Consider the following 24833-nt stretch of genomic DNA (forward strand, 5'->3'; position numbering starts at 1 on the left):
CAAAATTGCAGTCACTATTGCCCAATGGTGTTCAGGGTTGGGAGAAGGTTGGCAAATGTAAAAAGGAACACAAAAGTACCACGTTTGGGTATGTAAAAGCCTTGTGTTAGTAAGAAAAACTTGTAAAATTAAATGAAAAGAATCACAGTGATACACCACTGACACTGACTTTAATAACATAATTCCTAAATGACTCAACATTCAGCAGGTAAATGAAGCATCAAGACAAAAACTTGTGCAGTGGTTTCAACATGGTATGCTTAATGATTTTACAGAAGTAAATAAGGTAGTCGATCGATGCTGTCATAAAATGGCACAGGAACCGTATTGGCACTAGTTCCTTGTTTGTTCTTTTTGCCTTATATGACATTACAATGAGAATAACATACAGGAACTAGCATTTGACATTCAAGACAACTGTATGTATAGATAGTATATGGTAATATCAAGTCCAATAGGACTACGTCTAAGGCACACTTGATAATATCAGCAGGTCCACTCTAACCAAAGCAGCAACATACAAATATGTTCAATATTACACTTCAGCTTCATATAGTGATGCAGTAACACACAGATGTATACATGTAACACACAACGACATTCACTGAACAGAACAAAAAAAACGTAGACGTGGTACATCTATTATCATTGTCAACAATTCACATTGATAGTTTAAGTAAACGAATACAAGTTCACCCAGAGGTAAAACGGTGTATGCAGAATGTGTTTGTGGAACTCGGTGCTACTCCGAAGAGCGAGAATAAACGATTCCCTTTAGATGTGCAGCTCGTGTCGGGTCCATACGTCAATGTGCGGGTATGAGCAGAGTCATTCCCAAAAATGATGTTATTGTGCATAGAGTAGGGTATTGACAAAGATAGATAAATGCTTGATTTTCTAAAATTGCGCTCCAAATGACTATCATTCACTTCTTAGTGTTTAGAAGGATGATGAAATTGATGGATCGCTTAAAGCCTGCTTTTCCCACAGAAAATTATGTGCCACTTCACAGGCAAGTGGTCCTTCATAAAATACTTCCGGGACCAGTAATGTAAATAAATACAAAAATCACAATAACAACAGCAAAATTAATGATCATCACATATAGGAATCAATAACATTGTTAAATAAAATTAGGGATGCATCAATACCATTAAGACGGAGCTCGAGCTTCAAAATACTATGAGCCCGAAAAGGAAATGAGTAACTGACAGAGAACTGAAGAGTCTGAGGAGTCAGGGAACATTCAGCTTTATTTATGTTGGTAGTTGCTGAGCTTTTTGAAATTAACTCAATTTTTACGTCATGGCAAAAGTGGTAATTCTTAGCAAGCCTGATGATTAAAACCCTCGTAACATGGGGGGTGTCTCAGTGCTCGCAGAGAGGAAGTGCGTGCGCATGAAGTCGCAATATTTCACGTTCAATTTCTGATCGATATCTGATACTGATATAAGTATGAATGCATCCCTAATTTTAAGTAAAACAAATGCCTGTACATTCATCAAGACAACACTATGAAATTTGTTTACAGTAATTAGCACAATGTGAAATTCATTCATTCAGTCAATTCCTTCAAAAATGAGGATCCAGTATCCCCCCAAAAAAACAAGCTAATACAACAATCAATTCCAGTTAAAGAATTTGACTTTTTTTCCCCCCCATAAGATTAGCATCAAGCCATCACTAATCTCAAGACCCTTTTAAATTCACCTTTTATGATCCTTAAAAAAAAGCTAAACACTTAATCATAAACTTAGCCAGAGCAGAGACCAGGAAAAAATATTCTTTTTTTTTTTTTTTTTTTTTGTAAATAGTGATGCGTCATGATTTGGAAGCAGAGCAAAAATATATATTAATGATTAAGCAAATAATGAAAATATATATAATGCTTGCAATCAATATCAAGTTTTAACATCATTCCAAGGTAGATACATGTGAAAAATAATAACAAATAATAAAATCAGGCACTGACCATGATCTCCATTCATTAGCTTTCACACTAGCAAGCGACAAGTCTCTTTAGAGAAATGATAGATGCCAAAACAAAATCTATATAACACTATATGATTTATTAATATTATTAAGTTTGGTTTATGTTACATGCTTAAGTATGTACGAGCAACACAGGCAGATGAATATCTTTTTATGTCAGTAATGTCTGTATATAATTTCTTTTTTTACAGCCAGCTATTGTTGTGTCGCTTGCTAGTCTGAACGTAATTCAGGTCTCACATGAGTGTGTGGCAGCGGATAAGTAACGTACTTGACAGAAATTAAGCGGCTGTGCTGTCTCCTTCCACAAATGTCTGATCTAATCAATGATTAATCAATACAATCTGAGCATTTTCCATAACATGGGAAGTACAAACTACACTTTCAAACTGAAGGGGATTGAGGGTACAGCCAGCTGCTGCTCACTTCCCCGATCAGGCTGGAGGCAAATGGCTGGGCTTTGAAGCGCTCGAGCTCTGTGATCCGTGAGCTCATCCCCTCAACATTCCTTCAACTTGTCTTCTGGGACTCGATGTGCAGCACAGGCAATAAGCCACATACAAGCTGCAACGGCAAAAAATGAAGATTATTTAACAAATTGGAGAATCAGATGGACTGATTATCCATGGATATGCCATGGAGACAGATAACCAGACAAACCGACTGCTAAGACAGACAGTTCAATCGGAGCTCATTTTATAATGCTCAGACAATAAGGCATAATTAGACAGAGAAGCAGCACACAAAAATAATAAAGAACTGCAGAAAAGCCAAAGAAGCAAGAAGATATAGAAAGCAGACATACATACATTAATACATACAAAGAAATAGTTAAACGTAAATGAAATGAAAACGATAAATAGTCAAAACTATCCGTTAAAATAATAGATGGAGAAACATAGAAACAAACCGATTAATCGGCCAGACAATCATGCTGGCCTTTTTTTTTTGTAATTTTTAAATAAATTGGCATATGCTGTTTGTGCTGCAAATTAGGATCTGCATCTGAAAGCAGCTAAACGTTGTGGCAAACGTTCCACCGGCATAACCCTGTAATGTCCACCTTATTCCAGCAGATGGCAGTATTGGACATCTTGTACATACTTGACTTCTTCAGGAGGTAGAACGGTAAAGCAGTACTCACCTTTAATTTCGGTCTGTACTTGAGGTAGGTGGTCCGAATCTGAAGACTACGTCACAAGAGTACAAATAAAATAATGAACATTTCAAGAAATCCAAATTGCCTCGTACTTCACTGGGCTAAAATTCAAGGTAAGAAATACCTGAGTAGAATGTGCAAGTAGGAGCCGAGTCCTGTCAGAATGTGCCACCATGCATGGAGCTGTGTCACTGCTCCGACTACAGGGGGCAGCTTCTGTCTTGTGGCTCTGAAAGAATAGCAGTCCATTAGTGATATTACAGCACGTATATACCAAAAAACATAGAGCTGCAAGAACTGTACAAGTAATTACCTTAAAGAGTCACAGAATATATTATCAATGTTCCATAAAACAAATCCCAACAGGAAGACGGATAAGGAGGTGTAGCACAGCTCTCTCATCCATGGATACACCCTGGAGCAAAAAGTCACCTTTTAATCAGACACATTTTCAATAAAAAAAAAAACTAGAAGACTTCTATGGTTTTGTTGGTTTTGTGTTAATAAAAATCATCTAAATCACATGCACTCACCATGTTACTATGAAAATCGAGCGAAACACTAAAAAAGCCACCAGCACTGCATACATGACCTAGAGGAAAGAATGTAAAGGTCAACAAAAGGTATTGTATTCACTGTAAACACATCAGGGTTTATGCGGCACCCAGGAAATTGTGTGTGGATTATTCACGCTCTCCCAGAAACCCAGGACTAAACAAACACAACGGCACAAAGTGATTAAGCGCCTACGTGCTTGGATGTCAGCCTTTCTTATCAGAACCAGCCTTGGCTTCGTGCCCTCAGACTTAACCGGCTCTGCAACGTAAAGTCTCCGCTTTTTTTTTTTTCCTGTGGGTGCAACACATTTGTCCTTGGGCGTTTTTTTAAAGCATGGTGTAAAGTGTGGTAGGAACGTTATAGTCATGTTCGCACTGACGCAATATGTCTTTTTTAAAGTATATTATTAAATGCTACATAATTTGATATAGGGGGGACGGGACCATTTAATATACAATCAGGCTTACCTGATGAAATACTGGTTCCTTCCACTGCAAATACACCTACATACAAAAAAAAAAAAAAAAAACGGCATTAGTATCTATTATTGATAGCTAGATAGATAGGACAAACCACGATCCGGCTTAACATTAAGACCACCTGCCTAATGTTGTGTAACAACACAATTATAATTATAATATTATGACAGTTTAAGTGAATAACAATATTCATTTCACCGGTCATAATTTTACGATGTATGCCTGATCGATCAATGGATTGATCTATCTTATCTATGTGTAAGAAATTAAAGACTTTGAGCAGCCTTACCACACTGACTGTAACACTGAAGATGAGGAGGAGTGCAATTGGCAAATAGCTAACTGCATTCTCTTGCTTGAAGCATTCATATCTGAAAAATGCATCATTTATTATTTTAATATTTATGGCTGATGGTGCGTCACTCAAATCTACAGATTTTTCTACGATGAATTATCAAAATATAAATCAATAAAATATTAACAGATGTATGTAGATAACAGACTTACAAACAGTAAACGAAAATGCAGCAGCTGTAGATCATTGGCAGCTCATCTAGCAGCTGGAAAGATTTTGTGATAAATAGAAGCAGGTGAACTAAATAAATATTTACTACATAATTGCATAGGGTCTATAAAAGCTCCAGTGATTTATATTGCTTATAGGGTGGAAACGATGATGCACTTAAATACAAATAAAATCTAATCTCACCTGCATTTCGTATTTTAGCGTCATGTGGAAGCACCATGAGCCGATGCCAACAGCTGGATTAATAACAGGGGAAAAAAATCACATACTATTTCTTTTTTTTTTTTTTTTTTTTACACATATGCAAATTGTCTGAAACATGCCCTGCATTCCTGCATTCCTGCATGGTGTTTAGACACACACTCTGGGATCTTCATGCTCTGGAGCACACATTGTGAATTAGGTGAAAGGTGGTGATATAATTCGAAACAAACAGAGCGTATAAATTGTAAACAAGATAATCACATTTACTGCATACTAGATTGTTCTGCCTGCCAAGCTCCAGTGTATGTATACCCTCCTTGCATTGTTCTGCAAGTGCATGCCTGTGTGAAGTACTAGATACGGAGAGGGTGTGTCGATAAACACGGCTGAAACACAGGAATGAAACCCTTTGCCAGAAGCTCACAGACATGCTGTTATAGAAAATGAATAAAGTTGATTACATTGGCACAGGTAACAGCGGGTCCTGAAACAGAAATGTTCTCTTATAAAGCAGCAATTTGGCTATGGTTAATAATTAAGAAATAGAATGTTGTACTTTTTATCCTTTTACAATTTTTTTTTAATGTACTGATGCACATCAGTAATCTTTTAGACATTCTTTGACAAGCTCCATTCTTAGAGTTACAAAGTAAATGAATGTGGCTTGTCATGTTGTCAAGAATCAGCACTCCTTAGAGTACTATATTTTCCATGATAAAAACACTAGAGGCTCCTTCTACAAACATTCAACAAAAATCTCCTCAAAGAAAACTTAATCACAATCATGATCTGTGACTAACACATTTTGTTATCTGTTTGTGTTTATTGTTAGATTTAAAAAAGAAAGTGCTTCAAATTGCCAAAACCTGGACTCCAAACCCGAATTCCAAGATATATGTCAAGTAATTATGTAATATGGCTATTTGGGTGGTAACACCTGCAACCAAACCAAGTGAAGGTGTACTGTATGTGACATTGATTACATAGAGAATAGTATCACCAGGTCATTTGGTCCATTACTAAATCCTTACACTTAATTTGCATTTACATTTAAATCCCATTTGCATTACAGGCAGGAAGAACAGTATAAAATGTTTGAGCAGGAATTGTCCTGGGTGCTTTTTGACTCAGACGAACCCAAAGTACTTCATGTATATTGTTACGGAAATGTTCATGTCGGAAATGTACGGTCATGTTGGGAAAAACGTTTAATTATGGTCTTTGCTGTCCTTATATTATATTTCTTACAACACTAATGAGTGGTTACCATGGAAACAACAGTCCAAGCACATTAATATAAACCTGTACCAGCAACAATTCAGCAGCGCTGTGGAATAAGCATTTAGACTCTGTGACTTTCTTAACAAACTGAATAAATTGTTCAGACTCACCTGCAAGTCCCAAAAAGGACAAAATGTAGCGGAACTCAAATCCGTTTTTAAACAACTGGAACGCCCCATAAATCGGTGGAAGGATCATAATGAGATTACTGACTGTGTTATCTGTAAAGAGAGAAAAACACACTAAGCACAGTGAACTGGACAGAAGTTTGTGGACATCTGAGCATGTGCTTTTTCCATTCATTCCAACATTCCACTCCAAATCCCCATTTACAGTTATAATACCCTCCACCCCTCTAGAAAGAGGTTCCACTGGGTTCCATTCATTCAGCCACAAGAGTGTTAGTAAAGTTAGGTACTGGTGATGGGTGAAGAGGCCGGGCGGTGCATTCTGCGTGCCAATTTTTGTCAATCAAGTTCGACAGCGCTGAGGTCAAATCTCTATAGCAGGCCACTCTCAAGCGTCCATTTCAAACCATGTAAACAATATGTTTATGTAGCTGGCTTTGTGCATTGAGCATTGTCATGCTGGAACAGGTTTGGGTCTTGTACATCAAGGAAAGGTTTTATACTATACCACATTTAAAAATAAAAAATGAAACAAATTTTAAAGATATAAAGTCCTAATAACATTAAGTAAGAATCTAATGGAAGACTGTGAAAGACAGAGAACCCTGATTCGATTTCAAATGTTTATATATTTACTTCCATAACAGTATGTCAGGGCAACTGCATAGTTGAGTGCATGATTGATTTACATAACAACCAGTAACGTTGCCTTTCCCCCCCAAAACAAAAAAAACAATGAACACCAACGATGTGCTGTTGGTGAACAGCAATCAAGTTTACTCAACCATATGTTCATGGAGCAGGCATTGTGCACAGGAGCACTGGCGCACTGGAACAGGTTTGGGTCTCCTAGTTCAAGTGAGGGGAAAATGTAACGCTACTGCATCCACATGTGTGCTTTCGAAAAGAAAAACATAAATAAATACCATTGATTTTAAGTATATAATGACTCAGTAACATTAAGTAAGAATCTAATGGAAGGCAGAGAACCATGATTTGATTGTGAAATGTTTACATATTTACTTTTAAAACAGTAAGTCAGACAGAGTGCATGTTTGAACGCATGATTGTTTTAGAAAACAAGCATTACCGTTTTCCCCAAAACAATGAACACTAGCCATGTGTCGTGTTTTTGAGATCTTGAGTGACCTGATCTATAGCAGACCACTCAAGATGTTGGAGGATCTGCTTATTTAAAATGTAACATTTTATTTCTGATTAAAGGAATAAAATACGTTAAATGACTCGAAAGAAGATTTGTACATTTTGATGAACGAGATTCAAAGAACCGAGTCACTAAAATGTTCAGATCTTCCCATCATTAAGGAGCATTGTCATGCTGTACAGGTTTGAGTTCCCCAGTTAAAATAAGGGGAAGATTTAATGCGACCACATCCATGAAATATGAAACAGACCAAGAACCGTGTTTCGATTCTGAAAGTTGATATATATCTACCTTCAAAACAGTGAGTAAAAGTGACAGCATATTTCAGTGCATGACCGATTTACCAAACACCCAGTAACCTTATCTTTTTATCCAAAACAATGCACCCAAACCATGTGCTGTTGGCACTGTAATAATGAGCATGAAGACGAAAAGCCACAACAACAAAAAACCCACAACCACGTGAGTTACTGTTAAAAAGCCAGTTATGTCAATCGAGACACGCCCACATGGGCGGGGTCTGTCCATTCAAGATAGCATTTAATTAGGCAAAAGAGTAATAGTACAGAACGAGTTGTCAGAAATAGATGAATAAAATAGAAGGGATAAACTATTAGAATGAAACATTTAATTTAACAATTTTCACAGGTATGTTACCATATACCTAATACCAAGGTACAAATTAAAAGCTCGGAAGTAATTATTTTATTTCATGGGCGTTAAATGCTTTACCTTTTATTATTATTATTAATATTAATATTATTACTAGTCATATTATTAACATTATTATTATTATTATTATTATTATTATTATTGTAATGCATTACTAGGTGGATGTCCAGCATCATTAATAAACAAGCTTCAGTTAGTTCAGAATGCAGCAGCCAGAATTCTTACAAGGTCAAGAAAATATGATCACATAAACCCAATCTTATCGTCCCTACATCGGCATCCTGTTAAGTTTCGATTAGACTACAAACTATTACTTCTTACTTATAAAGCACTAAATGGTTTGGCTCCCATGTATCTATCCGGTCTTTTAACACCCTACAATCCGTCACGCTCCCTGAGATCTCAAAACTCTGGACTTCTAGTAGTTCCTAGAATAGCAAAGTCCACTAAAGGTGGTAGAGCATTTTCACATTTAGCTCCTAAACTCTGGAATGGTCTTCCTGACAGTGTTTGGGGCTCAGACACACTCTCCCAGTTGAAGTGTAGATTAAAAACATATCTTTTTAGCAAAGCCTACACATAACATACGTCACATCATAACCTTGTGCTCCAGAACATCTGATCACATGCACATTATCAACTTGTGCTGTTACTATCATGAACAGCAGCTACGCTAATTGCTCTCCACTGCTTCTCTTTCTCTCCTCATCCTGAGACACCCTGAGGTTTGGCCAGCTCCAGTCACCTCCCACCTCGTGATGATTACGGACCGTTGAAGAAGTAGATGCCGAACTCGCAAACATCCCGAACCATCTAGAGACGTACCAGTGCCAATCGGATCACGCTACATGTGTGGAGTTTTGAAATTGGACCTCCTGGAGTGTTTAAAGGCTCTGGCATGGAGAAGCTGATGCTGGATCTGTGATGATCACAAATGCTGAGCTCATAAAACTAGGAGCTACTAACCATATAGACTGTATAAGGCTGCAGAAAGAACATCACTTATAATCTTATACTCCAGTAATCATGCTAGTTCTCACTCTCCAGTGTTCTGTACTGTTGAAAGATTTATGATCAAACTCTTGATGTCACCCAAATGAGGATGGGTTCCCCTTTTGAGTCTGGTTCCTCTCAAGGTTTCTTCCTCATAACATCTAAGGGAGTTTTTCCTTGCCACAGTCGCCATGGCTGCTCATCAGGGATAAATGCACACCATTCACCTTGACTGTTGATTTGTGTAAAGCTGCTTTGAGACAATGTCTGTTGTGAAAAGCGCTATACAAATAAACGTGACTTGACATTATTATTAATATTATTATTATTAATATTATTACTAGTCATATTATTAACATTATTATTATTATTATTATTATTATTATTATTGTAATGCATTACTAGGTGGATGTCCAGCATCATTAATAAACAAGCTTCAGTTAGTTCAGAATGCAGCAGCCAGAATTCTTACAAGGTCAAGAAAATATGATCACATAAACCCAATCTTATCGTCCCTACATCGGCATCCTGTTAAGTTTCGATTAGACTACAAACTATTACTTCTTACTTATAAAGCACTAAATGGTTTGGCTCCCATGTATCTATCCGGTCTTTTAACACCCTACAATCCGTCACGCTCCCTGAGATCTCAAAACTCTGGACTTCTAGTAGTTCCTAGAATAGCAAAGTCCACTAAAGGTGGTAGAGCATTTTCACATTTAGCTCCTAAACTCTGGAATGGTCTTCCTGACAGTGTTTGGGGCTCAGACACACTCTCCCAGTTGAAGTGTAGATTAAAAACATATCTTTTTAGCAAAGCCTACACATAACATACGTCACATCATAACCTTGTGCTCCAGAACATCTGATCACATGCACATTATCAACTTGTGCTGTTACTATCATGAACAGCAGCTACGCTAATTGCTCTCCACTGCTTCTCTTTCTCTCCTCATCCTGAGACACCCTGAGGTTTGGCCAGCTCCAGTCACCTCCCACCTCGTGATGATTACGGACCGTTGAAGAAGTAGATGCCGAACTCGCAAACATCCCGAACCATCTAGAGGCGTACCAGTGCCAATCGGATCACGCTACATGTGTGGAGTTTTGAAATTGGACCTCCTGGAGTGTTTAAAGGCTCTGGCATGGAGAAGCTGATGCTGGATCTGTGATGATCACAAATGCTGAGCTCATAAAACTAGGAGCTACTAACCATATAGACTGTATAAGGCTGCAGAAAGAACATCACTTATAATCTTATACTCCAGTAATCATGCTAGTTCTCACTCTCCAGTGTTCTGTACTGTTGAAAGATTTATGATCAAACTCTTGATGTCACCCAAATGAGGATGGGTTCCCCTTTTGAGTCTGGTTCCTCTCAAGGTTTCTTCCTCATAACATCTAAGGGAGTTTTTCCTTGCCACAGTCGCCATGGCTGCTCATCAGGGATAAATGCACACCATTCACCTTGACTGTTGATTTGTGTAAAGCTGCTTTGAGACAATGTCTGTTGTGAAAAGCGCTATACAAATAAACGTGACTTGACATTATTATTAATATTATTATTATTAATATTACAAGCTAACAAGCTTACAAGCTAACAATATGACAAGCTAAACAATGATCCTAAATGACTCTCCCCTTGCTATACAAGTACGCTCTATAGAATACGAAAGGAGTGTTTATGCTCCCTACCAAGTGCCCTTCTTTTAAAATAAGACTTTTTTGACATTTCACATAATCTAACGTTTTAGCTACGGTTTGGAGCCTTCAGGAGGACAATCGTCTTCCTCGGTGTTTTCCATAAACTAGATGGCGATATCTCGTCATTTGTGCACCATGTCCCGGGGTTCAAATCTGAAATATCTGCTTTCTGTCCGAGTTTGTGCACTAGCGGTGAGTTGGCCGGACGACCTACCTCTCTCTCTTCACCCGTTGCTAGCTAGCTAACGTTGGCAACAACAAACTAACTAACAAACTTACTAACTAACAAAAACAGCTCTCGGCTGCAGATATTGCTGTATCGTGTTGTACTTACAGAATTCTGCGATGTAATATGAGACGACATAATTTTCTTCACACCAGTCCAATGTTGAGGTTGGAGCTCCCCAGTAACCATGTCTGTCCGCCGCAGGAGCCATGATGAACAAGAGGGCGTGGCTTCCGCTGCCGAAAAGGAGGGGCGTGTACTAACGGGCTCTGGAGAATAGCCAATCAGAAAGCAATACACTTTGAACACGTGAGATAACAGTGCAGAGAATCGTACTGTTACGTCATGTACATTAGTGATGTGAAGATCGGATCATTTTAGTGATTCTTTGGCCCTCGCTCATCCAAATTAACGGATATTCTTTTTAATGTAATTTATACATTTCATTCCTTTAATCAGAAAAAAAATTATAAGCAGATGCCCCAACATGTCTACATACATGAACATACTTCCAATAATTTATATATGTATATATAACTGAATAGGGTTATGTATTGGGGTATATCGGTAGAAGAATGCTGAGGATGGAGTCGCCAGGCAGAAAGATAAGAGGAAGGTGAACGGAGGTTTATTGGTGTGGTGAGGGAAGACATGCAGATGGTTGGTTTGGAACCAGGCAGATACAGAGGACAGGGTGAAATGGAGATGATGATTTGCTGTGGTGACCCCTAAAGGGAGTAGCTAAATAAAGAAGAAAATGAAGAAGAAGGCTCCACTGTTTGATCCTGAACACAAGTTACTGCTCTAGATTTCCTCTGAGTTATTTGACTTCCTCCCACTCACCAAAAAAACATGACAGAAGACGGATCACAACTCTAAATTGCTCCTTGGGGTGAATAAATGTGCATGCATTGTTCTCTGTAACGCGCTTGCATCCCATTTATCACCTATTCCTCCCTACTTCTTGGTATGGTCCTCAGATACACTACTACCCTGATTGGGATCATCTTTTTTCCGCCTCAATTTAAACATGTAAAGAAATGCTATTTCCTCAAATGAACAGAAGCGAAAGGAAAAAGAAGCTAAACGGAAGCAAACAATTGAAGGAGGTGTATCTTGATGATCTAAGCAGGATTGTGTATTCATTCTGACGCCAGACATGTTGTAGGGCAACCCATTCAAGATGTTTAACACATATCTTGTGGTTGAACGAGGATCTGTTTTGACTACGAGCATATTTTTTATCTCAAGACATGCCAAAACGCCTCAACTCTGCAAAGCAAGAATTCATAACATGAGAACTAGTGAAACAAAAACATGCATACATTTGGACATGTTAAGTGTATTGCACTTTATTTCAGGTATATTATAATTCGATCTTTGGTTCGCTATTGACATCTGAAAATACAAAATGAACCAAAATGTACATGTTTAATTAAAATCATATACACATACTAGAAAGCAGTTCGAGGTTTTCTTTATCTGGGTGGATACCATTTTTCTAAAGGGCTGGGATTAAATATGCAGCCCGATTTATGTAATAATTCCTCCACCCAGGCTTTAATAATGGGCCTTACATAAAAATTAAAAAAACAGACACACACTAAAAATAAAAAAAGAACTCGTTTCCGCCTGCAGAAAATAACTTTATGTGACTTGTTAAATAGACAACTCATTTGTTTATAAAGAAAATGACAAATCTATCAACAATCAATTAATTATTTTCCAATAGTGCAAATGTAATATTTCTAATATTTCTAAAAAGTCTAATTTGTTGTTTGCATTCTACAAAATGACACCAGTCACATCACATTTTAAAACCTCCTCAGCTTTACTCTGTCCGACGTGTATTTGAAATTGTTTCTGTGTCCGGATCCTCCAACAATTCACTCCCTCCCTCAGAGCAATGCTCTTAATGCTCGGGAGGAGCTGAAGGATGTTGGCCGGCAAAGACATGACCCAGCAGTTCGACAAATTAAGCTCCTGTAGAGCTGTAAGGCCACTAAAAACCTCTGCACTCAATGTCTTTAGTTTAATGTTATTTGAAAGGTCAAGCACTTGGAGGTTTTGGAGCTCTTGCAAGCTTTGAGGTTTGATGGTGTGTAGCTCGGGCATGGAGCTTAGAGAAAGGTAAATGAGATTTTTCAATCCAGCAAAACTCTGTTCATGAATGACCAATATGGGATTATCATCCAGGGTGAGGAACCGTAAAGAGATGTCCCGGAGGTTTGGCACAGAAATGAGCTCGTTCCCTGTTAAATCCAGGCTTTGTATATTAAGAGGCTGTGAAAGTTTCCTCCTTATAACTGAGTTTAATAAGTTATAAGACAGATCAATGCTGAGAGGCCTTCCATGATTCTGAACACAAAACACATCCAGATTGATTTCATGAATCCGGTTGTGACTCAGATTTACCTCGGCAAGAAGGAGGCCTGAAAAACCTTCAACAAGGTCCTGGATCGAGTTCCAGCTCAGATCCAGCATCTCCAAATAGTGCAGTTTGGAGAATACACTTCCATTCATGACAGAGATAAGGTTGTTACTTAAATTGAGGCTAGACAGCGTGGTGTATCCCGGTCCAGAGAAGACAGTGCCCTCTATAGAATGGATGCCATTAAAGGAAAGATCCAGCAAAGAGGTTTTAAATGGTATTGAAACTGGAATTGTGCTTGGTCCCAGTCTACTGCAGTCCACTTTGGTCAGGCTGAAGCTGCTGAACATTCCGAAACTCTGCTCCTCACAGCGGCACCCGGGATAGCACGTCTTCACTGTTGAGAAAAAAAGAACAAGGAGTGCAACGACTGTTCCTGCCATGACGATGGCCATCGTTCTGTAATGAAAGAGGAGACTGCTTTTAATTATCCTTAAATACTCTGAGAATAGAGAAAGCGGGTCGGCCCTTTTGTTCACTTTAACACCTTTTTTTGACACCAGAGTGTAAATGAAAGCACAAAGAGAGCTTTTTGCTAATCACACAACAATGACAGTTTCCTGTGCCTCTTTTGGAGATGGCCATTAAAAACAGGATTGCATGTATATTGCAAATTTTAATAAATTGTTAACACAGCAGCACTGCGGGTTTGGATTTTTATACAGATGGGTTCATTCCACTTTTAATAGATAAAAATCAACAAAGTTTATCTAAGGTTATTTTTATGAGTTCACTTTGAGCACAACATGGTGAACAATGTTGTTCACTCTTTGTTGATGTATTTGCATCTGTTTGTGCTGTTGATAAACAATTTTACTTTAAACTTCTGATCTTTGAGAGGGCACTGTTTTCTAATTAGTTCCCCTAATCCCCTTGTCTCATGACTGTCTCATCCAGCAAACAGAGTTTATTTGAATTTTTCACAAATGGTTTCAAGACTTAATTACATATAATCAATTGACTGGCAATTTATTATATTCAATTTAATTAACTAAACAATGTCACCTGAGATGCAAACATTTGTGTTAGCTGGAATTCTGTTTTTTTAAAAAAAAAAAAAAAAAAAAAGGAAAAAAAAACACCATATAATATTTAACAAAAACCTTTGAAAATATAGCTTTTATATTTTATTATTTTATTAAATAACTTTAAATACTGGCCCTAATACTAAATATTTTGTGCAATTTTGTGGACAGTATTCCAAAAACAAACAAAAGCAAAATCTATTAAATAAAAAAATTAAACCTTTACCAGCTAATGGTTGGTACTAAGAATCGAAATAACAGTAATGCAATCTACATGAACTATTAGCATGGTGCTTTTATACAATTATTAAAAAGCATGCTGATTATAATGAAATTATTATAGTTCAGGATAGTGATTAGCTGTACATTGATTTAGTTTAAGTATCACTAAAGTTCTTCTCTTACAGTCACTCGCCACAGGCCAGATAAAAATCAATTTCAATGAAAATCTTTTTTTTAGGTTGAAAGACCAGGTGCTCCTCAGCAGCAGCAGTTTTGATATGGTCCACTGATGTCATTTGGGATATGTCTCATTTCGTCTGTCTACTTCTGGATTGCATTTTACCTGCATAAATAGACGTGTGTGAAATTCAGCTTAGGTCTGAAACATTTGGTTTAAATGTTCAGGACACATACGTTTGCACTATATCAGTGAAAATATATTCAACCATTCAACAGAAAAAATAAATAAATAAAATAAAAAATAAAAGCTGTACAGGCAGTAGGTTGTTGCTGATGCAAATTTCCACTAGGTGTCACCAGACTTCACTCACCAACTACTGAAGCTTGTGAGAATCAACTGTTTTAAGAAAACATTCAGGCAAATCGATTCTCAATGAATAAACTGAAGGGAATTATTCTCCTTTGTTCTCCTTTTTACTTTAATAATTTTATTTTAAAGTCCTGACAGCTGACAATATCACCATTGATGTTTCCTTATATGTATAACTGTAAGCTTTTAACAGCTGGACAAAAATGAATATTGATAAATTGTATGTGGTTCAGAAAGTTAGCATCTAAGCTTAATTAAAAAAAAAATAGTTATGTGGGTTAATAATGCTGAGAATTATTATTTTTATTATTTTTATTTTTTTTAAAGCATGTGGGATGAGAAAAAGCATCGCTCCATTCACAAAGAATTATGATTATGCATGATCTGTGTGGACATGAAAAGTGGTCATCCTGAAAAAGCTTGAAATATAGAAACATGTTTGGTGATTTTAGAACCTTAAGTACAAATTGATGTATTATTATCACACTATTTCCACACTGTATATTATTAACCAGCTTTTAAAACGTTAAAAGTTTTTGCTTTTGACTGTTACTTGTTTATGCTACATATTTTCATATTATTGAATGTTTCTTAGATTAAAATATAATCTAAACTAATCATTTTTCATTGCATTGTCTTGTCTATTGTTTCAGGTTCTGTGATTGCTAACATGAGAACGTATAACAGGAAATAGCATCAGTATCCTTCTGGGAATTTTATTCTAGTCTGCTATTTTATCAGTAACTTTAACTAAGGAACTATACATGTGGATACATGTAATGCATGTATGTTTTATGTATGTATATATGTATGCTATTTTCTCAAGTCCTTCTTGATGTTCCTAGTCATTTTTCTGTATTTGTTTTCGATGTTAAAATATTTTTCTGAATGCTGCATCAGCAAAAAGTTACATTTAAAGTAATTTATGTTCATATAGCCAATTTGCATATGAAAAACAGCTCTTTTTTATGTGCAGGAAAGATGTAGATAAATATAATACAAATACAAATAAAAGCATTTTGGTGGTGCAAATTTTATTGGAAAAAAAAATCATGGCATCATTTCATAGCTAAGCCAATCAACAAATTCAGTCAGTCACAGGTTTTCTAGTGCCGAGAAGCATTTTCAGTGCGGACTGCAACCAGGCCAGACACAGGTGTATCTAAGGGTTGACAGAAATGTACTCTGTGTGCACTTTGTGAAACATTTGAATAATCCTTCAGATATTGGGATATTTTATCAACCCAGATCATCTTTCATATATTGAAACTCAGCAGAACCATTCAGGCATGTACAAGAAAAGATAAAACCCTGAGAAAATGATGTTAAAGGATGTACCTCAGAGACCGTACTTCAGATTAACATGTGATCGTGCTCTTGCTTTAGACAAAAAAATAAGCCTACTTTCTTCGACAGAATGAGTAAAGAGTAGAATCAGGAAAAGGCAATATGACAGGTAACATAGCCATTGCCATTATTGGTTTTAGCACACCCATATCGACTTTCCCCTTCAGGGAATCCCCTTTGCCATTTTGAGAGCTGCTCCAGTTCTTTTATTAGGTCAAGTAAAGTCAGCAAGTGAAAACCTAAATCTCATGCAATTTTCTTTACATATGAGCAAATTCAGAGGATGAAGCTGTGTCTAAATACAAAGTAGAACAGATAACAGATAGCAGGCTATGAGCAAAATTAGTCAAAATGCTAAGTAGCCAATCAGCATGAGGGTTTGCACATAATGCAAAGAAAACAACACAGATTGGCGAAGAAATGACTTAGATTGCACTGTTTTTGTAAGCTGTTAGTGGTATAGAATTAAAGGGAAGACAATGAAGGTGGTCAAACAGTATTGGAACAGCATCGGAACAGTTAAAGACGATTTTGTCACAAATGTCTCATCAATTTCTTTACGCTTTAAATAACTTTGAATGGAAACAAACATAAACAACACTGAAGCTGAATTGGATTGCTTTGGCTGAGTACACACAGTGCACATGCGTGTTTGTGAGTTTGAGAAAGAAAATGCCTTAAACCTCCATTTGTGGTCCACATATCTTCTGGAATGTCCTCAGAGGTAACAGTCCTCCGCTGGTTCAGTGGGAAGCTAATGCCACACACACACGCACACACACACAGACATACACACACACACACCTCTTTCTCTCTTTTTCACTCTCATTTGCACACACATGCACACATGCTATTCATAGAATTCAATTCAAACTTGCATTGAAGACAGTTATAATTCGTCTCTCATCTTGTCGCCTTTGGGACGGACCATCCTACCGATGAAGAGAATGGAGCTTGTGATCTTATCTTTCACCAGGAAGATAAACGGATGGTCCGCATAGAACAGTTTGGGGTTCTTCACCTTGTCTGTGCCAAAGATGCTGGTGTCTGCAGGGTTGCCAGCAATGTCCCACTCAAACGCAGAGGCATGCAAGACATTAGCCAGGTAAAGGTTTTTCTTTCCTGAGATGTTGGATAAATCAGCCTTGGTTTTATCCATGGCCTCAGTAATACCAAGTCCTTTAAGATATTTCTGCAAAAGTTTTTAAATGTAATTAATGAATAATTATGAAATCTTTATCTTAATATAAATATCAGAGAATGTTTAAGAGCTCTCCAGGAAATACAATATGAATCCTCACCATTGGAGCAGGTATGTTGGTACCTGCAGCTATTGAACGTACACTTACCTGCAGATTGTGGCTGACCTCCATGCTGACCTTTGGTAAAGAGACGGCTACGGCTCTCTGCTCCATCTTAGACTGCCAGATGTCTAGCTGTTTACGTGTCAGCATTTTCTCCAGCCTCTCCAGAGACTCCACATGGTAAGGCATGATTAAGATTACGGAGGATTTCTTATGAGCCAGTGGCATCTCCAAGACAAATAAGCTGTTGGCAGTGTCGTCGTAAAAGCCATAGATACCTTGTAGTGAACGGCCAAAGTAAACAAATTAATTTATTGTATATGTACATATATACATACATTAACACATAACTTGGTGGTTTGTAGGTTTACCTGTGCGGTGCATCATGGATATTGCCACAGTGTATGAATGATGGACGAGGAAGCCACGGTTATCGACCATCTGGTGATGGAAGTGTTCATCCCAATGCGCTATTGAGATTAAATGAGATCATTAGTTACATTTTGCATTGATTTTTGTTAAATCCATAGAAAACAAATACTTACGTTTGTAAAACATGGCATTGATGATCATGGCGCCATCTGTCTTTTCAACATCTTTGGTGACTGAAGGCAACTTTCCATCAGTAGACTTTGAAGCCCAATCATTGATGGCCTTGATGGCACTCTTCTTGTCACGGAAGTTGATCTTGGCGTGCTCGTAGTTGTAGTGTTTCTTGCTGTTCTTCATAAAGTCATCAGAAAAGCTGACCGAGCTGGGGCCATACAGCCTGTTATTAATCTTCCAGGTGACATTACGCTCCTTGGGGTTGCTCACCTCACTCAAAAGCTCAGCCAGGCCTGAGTGGAGATTCTCATCCTTTACTTTATCCCCACTGAGGACTGTCTTGACCTGCGAGGCTGTGGAGGCCTTTCCACCAAGAGCTACCAGACCCAACGAGGAAGCTATCACCACAGGGGAAATTAGGATATTCTCTACATCTTTCTCTTTGGCCATGTTTTGGTACAGGTTAAACGCCAGGTTGGCGCTGTTATCAGCGAGGATGGTGGCATGGTTGCTGAGTTTTTTGTCTGCTCCGACGCTGATCAACAGGCACAGGCTGACCAGGATTTTCACCCACATGGTTCTCAAGCTGTGACTGATCTTCCTCTGGAAGAAACAGACCACACATATTGTAAACTCTGTGCAAACTTTATTTTCAACATTGCTTTCAGTAAATTTTTGGTCAATGAACTCCAAATGTTATACAATACATTACCTATGTACATATACATTAGTTTTAATACATGCCTAAAAGTATTTTTCAAACTTGGTCTGTTTCAGCAGTGGATTTCTATCTCATTCAAATAGAGGATTTTAGCTTTCTGGCTATATACAGCTGCAGTTTAAAAAAACATTAGCAAAGTCCAGTGGTTCTTCATGTCACCCCATCTTCTAATTCCTATTTGTAATGCTTTCTTGTTTGTTCTTTATTTATAAATAGGAATAACATTATTCAAGAAATTTGGGTTGACCACATTGCAGAGAGGCTCCCCTTCAAATGTCTAATGAACTGTCACAAAAAATTACTCTAATCTTGTATTCTTTTGGTTCATTATATTTAAAGGGGGTTGCTGTTTTGAGTAGTCCAGTTTTGATTGGTTACTGTAGCTTTAGCAGATGACCAGCATGGCCTGAGCTGTGCCAAACTCGATTTGAAATATACATAGTCCATAGTCGTGTAATTACAGGCTTGCTGAGCTCCATCAAAAGAATCTGAGCTTACATCGAGTAAGAATACTCACATAGCTGCCACGTCAGCGCCTATAACTCCAGACAAAACAGGAGCAGCTGTACCAAAAAACCTTTTTTGTAATCTTTTGTATCTTTTTATCTAACAGACCCTTTTTCACACACACACACACACACACACACACACACAACTTATGAAAAACAAGGCTAAATAGATCGCTGTGATAGCTGAAGGTGTTATTTGTGCATCCAATTTTTGTGACAGTATGTGTGCAATATTGAAATGCAGAATGTCCAAATACAACACATTTATCCGTAGATCTAAAAGGATTTGTCACGGTTTTGCATGGGATAAGTATGCTCCAATCACTGGAAGTTCAGACTGGATTTCAGGATTTAGAGATAACGGAAACACGTTTGTTTTTAACACAGTTTAAAGCCAGGCAAAGACCTTAGTACAACATTCTTGACAATGAATAGTCAATAAGATTGTTTATATGTGTTGTACTCAGTATTATCAGAAACAAGGATACCTTTTAGCATTTAGAGTAAGTTTTATAGATTTAGCAGCAGAAACATAGTATTTTTTACTTCTGTAAGTGAAGCAAAGGAATACAATACTACATCGTGGGACCAAATAAAGACTAACTATGCAAAACTTAAGAAAGTTTTTACATTAAATACATGCTTATCTCCTTCATGGTTTGCTCTGAAGCTTCCAAACAGCACCCTTATCCCTCTTTTGTCACAGGTAGGAATATTTGATTTCTAAAGCCCAAACCGCAGCTACATTCAGACCATTTAAGGCAGGAGGGCAGCACCACTGCCATGTTGCATAATCTCTGCAATAGCAATCAGTTTATAAGTTTAAATTATAAATGTTACCTTACAGGAATCTGTTGTTTCCTCTCAGGCGTTGGCCTTCACGGAGTGAAATCCGTCCTGCACTGCAAGGAAACTTCTGGAAAGGGGAGTTAAAATAAGCAGCTGTGATTGTGTTCTCCAAGAGGACAGACACCGAACCCCCTCCGCCCCCAAGCTCCAGTTACTGCTGAAAATGAGTTCACTCCTCCAGGTCCTAATGCTGTGAGAAACTGACCGGTACTGTTGCATGGCCTGAATAAATCTTAAATTTACATGTAGGAGAGAAGTTCTTCATACTGTACAGTTCTGAAATTGGAGTCACAAGAAGATCAAGAGATCAAGCTTATGATAAGATGTGAGCAGAAGTCTGGTGGTATAATTTTATCAGGTGTAAAACAGTTTTTGGTACAATGAAAAGCTGAATAAAAGAGGATTAAAAGAGATTGGTGAGGCAACATTTTTCCTTGTGCAGGCTTATATTTATAGCCATTTTTTTTTTTTTTTTTGTATATGAATGATACCAAACTTGTTTTTTGAACTACAGTAAATATAAATGTAGATATATACACATAACTCATCATATACATTTTTCTTGTTTATTATTCATTTTATTCTTATTCTGTCTTTAGTCTTAGTATTACTAATAAAAGTCTATCCTCTAAAAATGATTGTCTGTATGAATGAAGACTGCTGGACATGTCCTAACGGATGACAAAGTTAAAGGAATGTGTGTGTGTGTGTATGTGTGTGTGTGTGTGTGTGTGTGTGTGTGTGTGTGTGTTTGAATTATCTGCTGAACTGGAGGCTTTACCTCCTCCCTCTCTCCTCCTCCTCTCTCTACACTGCCACGTCTGAAGCAGGCCCAGACGAGACCCAGCCCTCTGTCACGGTGGTGGTGGTGGTGGGGGGGATTCTAACTTTCCGATCTAATCTTGTTTTACCGATTAATAACAAACATCTAACTTTATTTCTGCTTGCTTCCAAATTTTTGGTTGGTTTCACTGCCAGGAGCTGGTTGTCATGTGTCTGTTTGTCAGTGCCTGAGGGCAGACAGATTTTGTAGTTTCAGAATAGAAATCGCATGAAATGCATTCAAGTATTTTGCTGGCAACAAAAGGGCAGTGTTCACGCAAAAATCTGTGTCACTGCATGTGAAAACTGCAGCACATTACACTCACAAAGCAATGTTTTCTGTAGAAGTCTCAAAAGATCTGTGTGAAAAGAAAATGTAGGTGAAGTACAACATCACCTGAACAAGATCCTGAAGTATTGTACGCGCAAAATGAAAATGTCAGTAGTCATTTGTTTAATAAAAGAAATACAATTCAGTACATTAAAATTAAATGAAACTAACCATATACAAATGTGACACTCTTGTAAGTCTATTAAATCCTGTCATAGATTATGTGCAGTTCAAAGTAATTTTCCACCCATTTAGTCTTTATTTTTTTTTTTTTTATTTATAAATTTGTACCACATTCATTTCTGTTGAAAGTATTTAAAGCAATGGACCTTATAAAGCTAACATCTGTGCTAATTATACTAAGTGTTTTACAAAGTGTTCCTTATTTGCAAGTCAGTGCATGGAAACAATGTGGACCCTGGGAACAAAGGATGAACCCTGGGATTGCATCATTTCCGCTGTCATATATCCTGTTAGCCACAGGCTTGAATTACATAACCATAAATAAGACTCAAACTTTGGACAATGTCCCATAGACCCAGGGAAAAAATAACTAAAGACGCAAACTTTACTTTACTGATTTACATAGAATTTAATTTAATTCAATTCAGTTCAGTGCTTTTTTTACAATGGGCTTGTCTCCAAGCAACTTTTCACAGATAAAGTGAGAATAAGGTTATATAAAAGAATGTGTACGTTTATTGCATATAAGGTGGTTTCTATTAATTGTTTAGCCCTGATGAGCAAGCCAGTGGTGACTGGCTTTTACATTGGAGTTTACATTGATGAAGGATTAGAATCTGATTAAGACACTCACTAGACATGGTACATGAATGTAAAAAAAAAAAAACAGGTAGGAGTGTAAAATAAAGTGTTAAATAAATGAACAAAATGTTCATTGATTATTGGTGAGCGAAGTGCAGCCCAGAGCCCAGAAACTGTTGGCCTCTTTGTAATCATACTGTTGGGCTATTTAATCCAACCCTTGAGTACAGGTAGTCCCTCAATTTACTATTAAATTTGACACCACAATAACTTAAAAATATTGTCGAGACATTTTCTAGCCTACCCAGGAATCTGGAGGAATGGTGATCAATATGGGGTAGTATAACAATTTAACAAAACAGAGCAATTTATGTATGTATATTCATTTATGTATGTGGCGATGCACAAGCACCAGTTCATGAGTGGAGGACGGAGCCGGACAGATTGTGCTTTTTTTTTTTCACCTACGTCAGATTAAAAGCTCTTATTTGCCAACTGATGTGTTATTCAAAGAATATGATATCAGCTGACACTTCTCTATTATGCTAACTATGCTAGCAACAAGTCAATGCAAAATAGATTGACTGCTGCACAGAGGTTAACAGTCAATTTACAGGCTCAGTAAAATATATATATATTTTTGAACGAACTACCATTCGGGAGTCAAGCACCGAGACAAGTTATTCAATGGCATTCAAACTAGCAAAGGCCAGCAAGCCTTTCTCTGAAGGGGATTTTTTGAAAGAATGCATGCTAGAGACAGGAAGTGTGTTGTGTCAAGAGCAATCTTTAATTGCTGGCAAAAAATAATGACCATCAACACTATTCCCACTAAACAGTGTTAACTTTTTAGGTAATTTATTTCACATTGGTTACAGGGCTAGCCTGTCTGTCAACTTTCAAATCCCAGTGTGGCCCTTGAGCACAGAATTTCGTCCATCCTTATCCTATATGCTACCGTGTCACTGGTTCAAGACAGTAAATATCTATCAGCATTGTTGCCAAATAAACATACATCCAACAATTCACCAAACACTCTTATCTAAAATGAGACAGCACACAGGGACCTCAGAATCTGTCTCATCCTCCACATGATGCACTTCCACCTCTCCCTGGATTTACATTCAAATGAAGTTACATTGGATTCATCATTTTTGCTTAACTGTATTAAGTATAAAAGCATTGTTAGCAGTGGTCCAGTTTTAGCCTTGTTTAAGTCACAGTTAGGAAAGGATAATTGTCCTCTTCAGATAATCAAAATCACTCCTTTACAGAATGGCAGAATGGCGGTGTATGACCCCTAGTGGACATTGGATAGCATTAATTATGGCATTTAATACATTAAACAGTAAAAGTAAATATATTCATTTATCAAAGTCGCAAAATTGACACGATACATTAATTTATTTTGATCTGAAAATACCAATTATAGATTATATTGTGAGTCTAAGAAGTCAATAGATTATTTGCTGTTCTAATTTAGCCACCAGGTGGTGCTAGTTAACAGCAAACGGCACTCAGTTCTTCTTTAGTGAACTAGTCAGAACTACTTCCACACTGTATTCAATTCTGATTATATTTCACACAGATGGGCTTTTATTATGGGATCACTTGTACATCTTTGCTTTTTTCATATGCAAACCATGTGTCATTGATCATATAAAGAATACAGCAACAATTTAAAAACCTTATTAAGTTATTAAGCATGAACAATTAATTTTAGACTGGCAAAAAACACAGAACCTGAATAGATTTTTATCTCTATGTTTATAGTCTACCTATACACAATCATCTAATTATGCATTCTGATAAATTTGAGATAAATTATTGCATTGAAGGTTATTGGGTTACTTAAATAACCATTTTCATTTTAAATGACAAGTCAAATGACTGGTAATCTCCACCACCATCATTTGATTAAAAAATAAATACTCCCAGGTATCAACTGGATAGACCTCATTACCACCTGGAATAACCATGGATCTATATATAAAGTAAGTATGAAGCCATTCAGCTTTTCAAACCTTGAAGCGTCCAAGCTGTGCTTCTTATACCTTTTCATTTCTTGAACTGCGTTGGTTTCCCTGGTAATGTTCTCTTGTTCACTTTAAAGCTCTATAGTTATTTCAATCTCTGTGCTATTACTTTACACTTTGACTCTCACACTAAGAGTTTCTATTTTGGTATAAAGCATTGCCTACCTACATTAGCAAGAGCGTGCAGTCTAATTGAACTTTTAATGTAATGAGGTGAGTCAGCTCCCATCATTCACGTTAAAACTCATGAACCATTACTTGTAAATGAACCAACACTAACCATTCTAC

The 24833-nt window shown here is 37.2% G+C and overlaps 3 protein-coding genes across 4 annotated transcripts; all 3 read right to left on the minus strand.

Annotated features, from left to right (window-relative positions):
* Window positions 1-153: 153 nt before the first annotated feature.
* acer3 (alkaline ceramidase 3) lies at window positions 154-11365 on the minus strand. Its single transcript, XM_046861146.1, has 11 exons — window positions 11196-11365; window positions 6310-6420; window positions 4898-4950; window positions 4696-4748; window positions 4478-4559; window positions 4177-4212; window positions 3685-3743; window positions 3465-3566; window positions 3276-3380; window positions 3137-3182; window positions 154-2556 (listed from the first exon to the last, which is right to left on the minus strand). The coding sequence occupies exons 1-11, from the start codon at window positions 11296-11298 to the stop codon at window positions 2503-2505; spliced, it is 804 nt and encodes a 267-aa protein (XP_046717102.1). The 5' UTR covers window positions 11299-11365; the 3' UTR covers window positions 154-2502.
* Window positions 11366-12872: 1507 nt separating this feature from the next.
* LOC124393532 (tsukushi-like) lies at window positions 12873-13913 on the minus strand. The gene has a single exon (XM_046861433.1). It carries the CDS (start codon window positions 13911-13913, stop codon window positions 12873-12875), a length of 1041 nt encoding a protein of 346 aa, XP_046717389.1.
* Window positions 13914-16331: 2418 nt separating this feature from the next.
* On the minus strand, window positions 16332-20743 carry serpinh1a (serpin peptidase inhibitor, clade H (heat shock protein 47), member 1a). 2 transcript variants are annotated; one of them, XM_046861144.1, is made up of 5 exons: window positions 20588-20743; window positions 18512-19115; window positions 18338-18436; window positions 18012-18244; window positions 16332-17854 (listed from the first exon to the last, which is right to left on the minus strand). In XM_046861144.1, exons 2-5 carry the CDS (start codon window positions 19086-19088, stop codon window positions 17552-17554), a joined length of 1212 nt encoding a protein of 403 aa, XP_046717100.1. In that variant the 5' UTR covers window positions 19089-19115; window positions 20588-20743; the 3' UTR covers window positions 16332-17551. The 2 variants fall into 2 exon arrangements, with proteins under 2 accessions (XP_046717100.1, XP_046717101.1); XM_046861145.1 differs by having other exon boundaries at window positions 20583-20738.
* Window positions 20744-24833: the final 4090 nt, after the last annotated feature.

The sequence above is a fragment of the Silurus meridionalis genome, chromosome 11 (genome assembly GCF_014805685.1).
Source record: "Silurus meridionalis isolate SWU-2019-XX chromosome 11, ASM1480568v1, whole genome shotgun sequence".
Classification (NCBI taxonomy): domain Eukaryota; kingdom Metazoa; phylum Chordata; class Actinopteri; order Siluriformes; family Siluridae; genus Silurus; species Silurus meridionalis.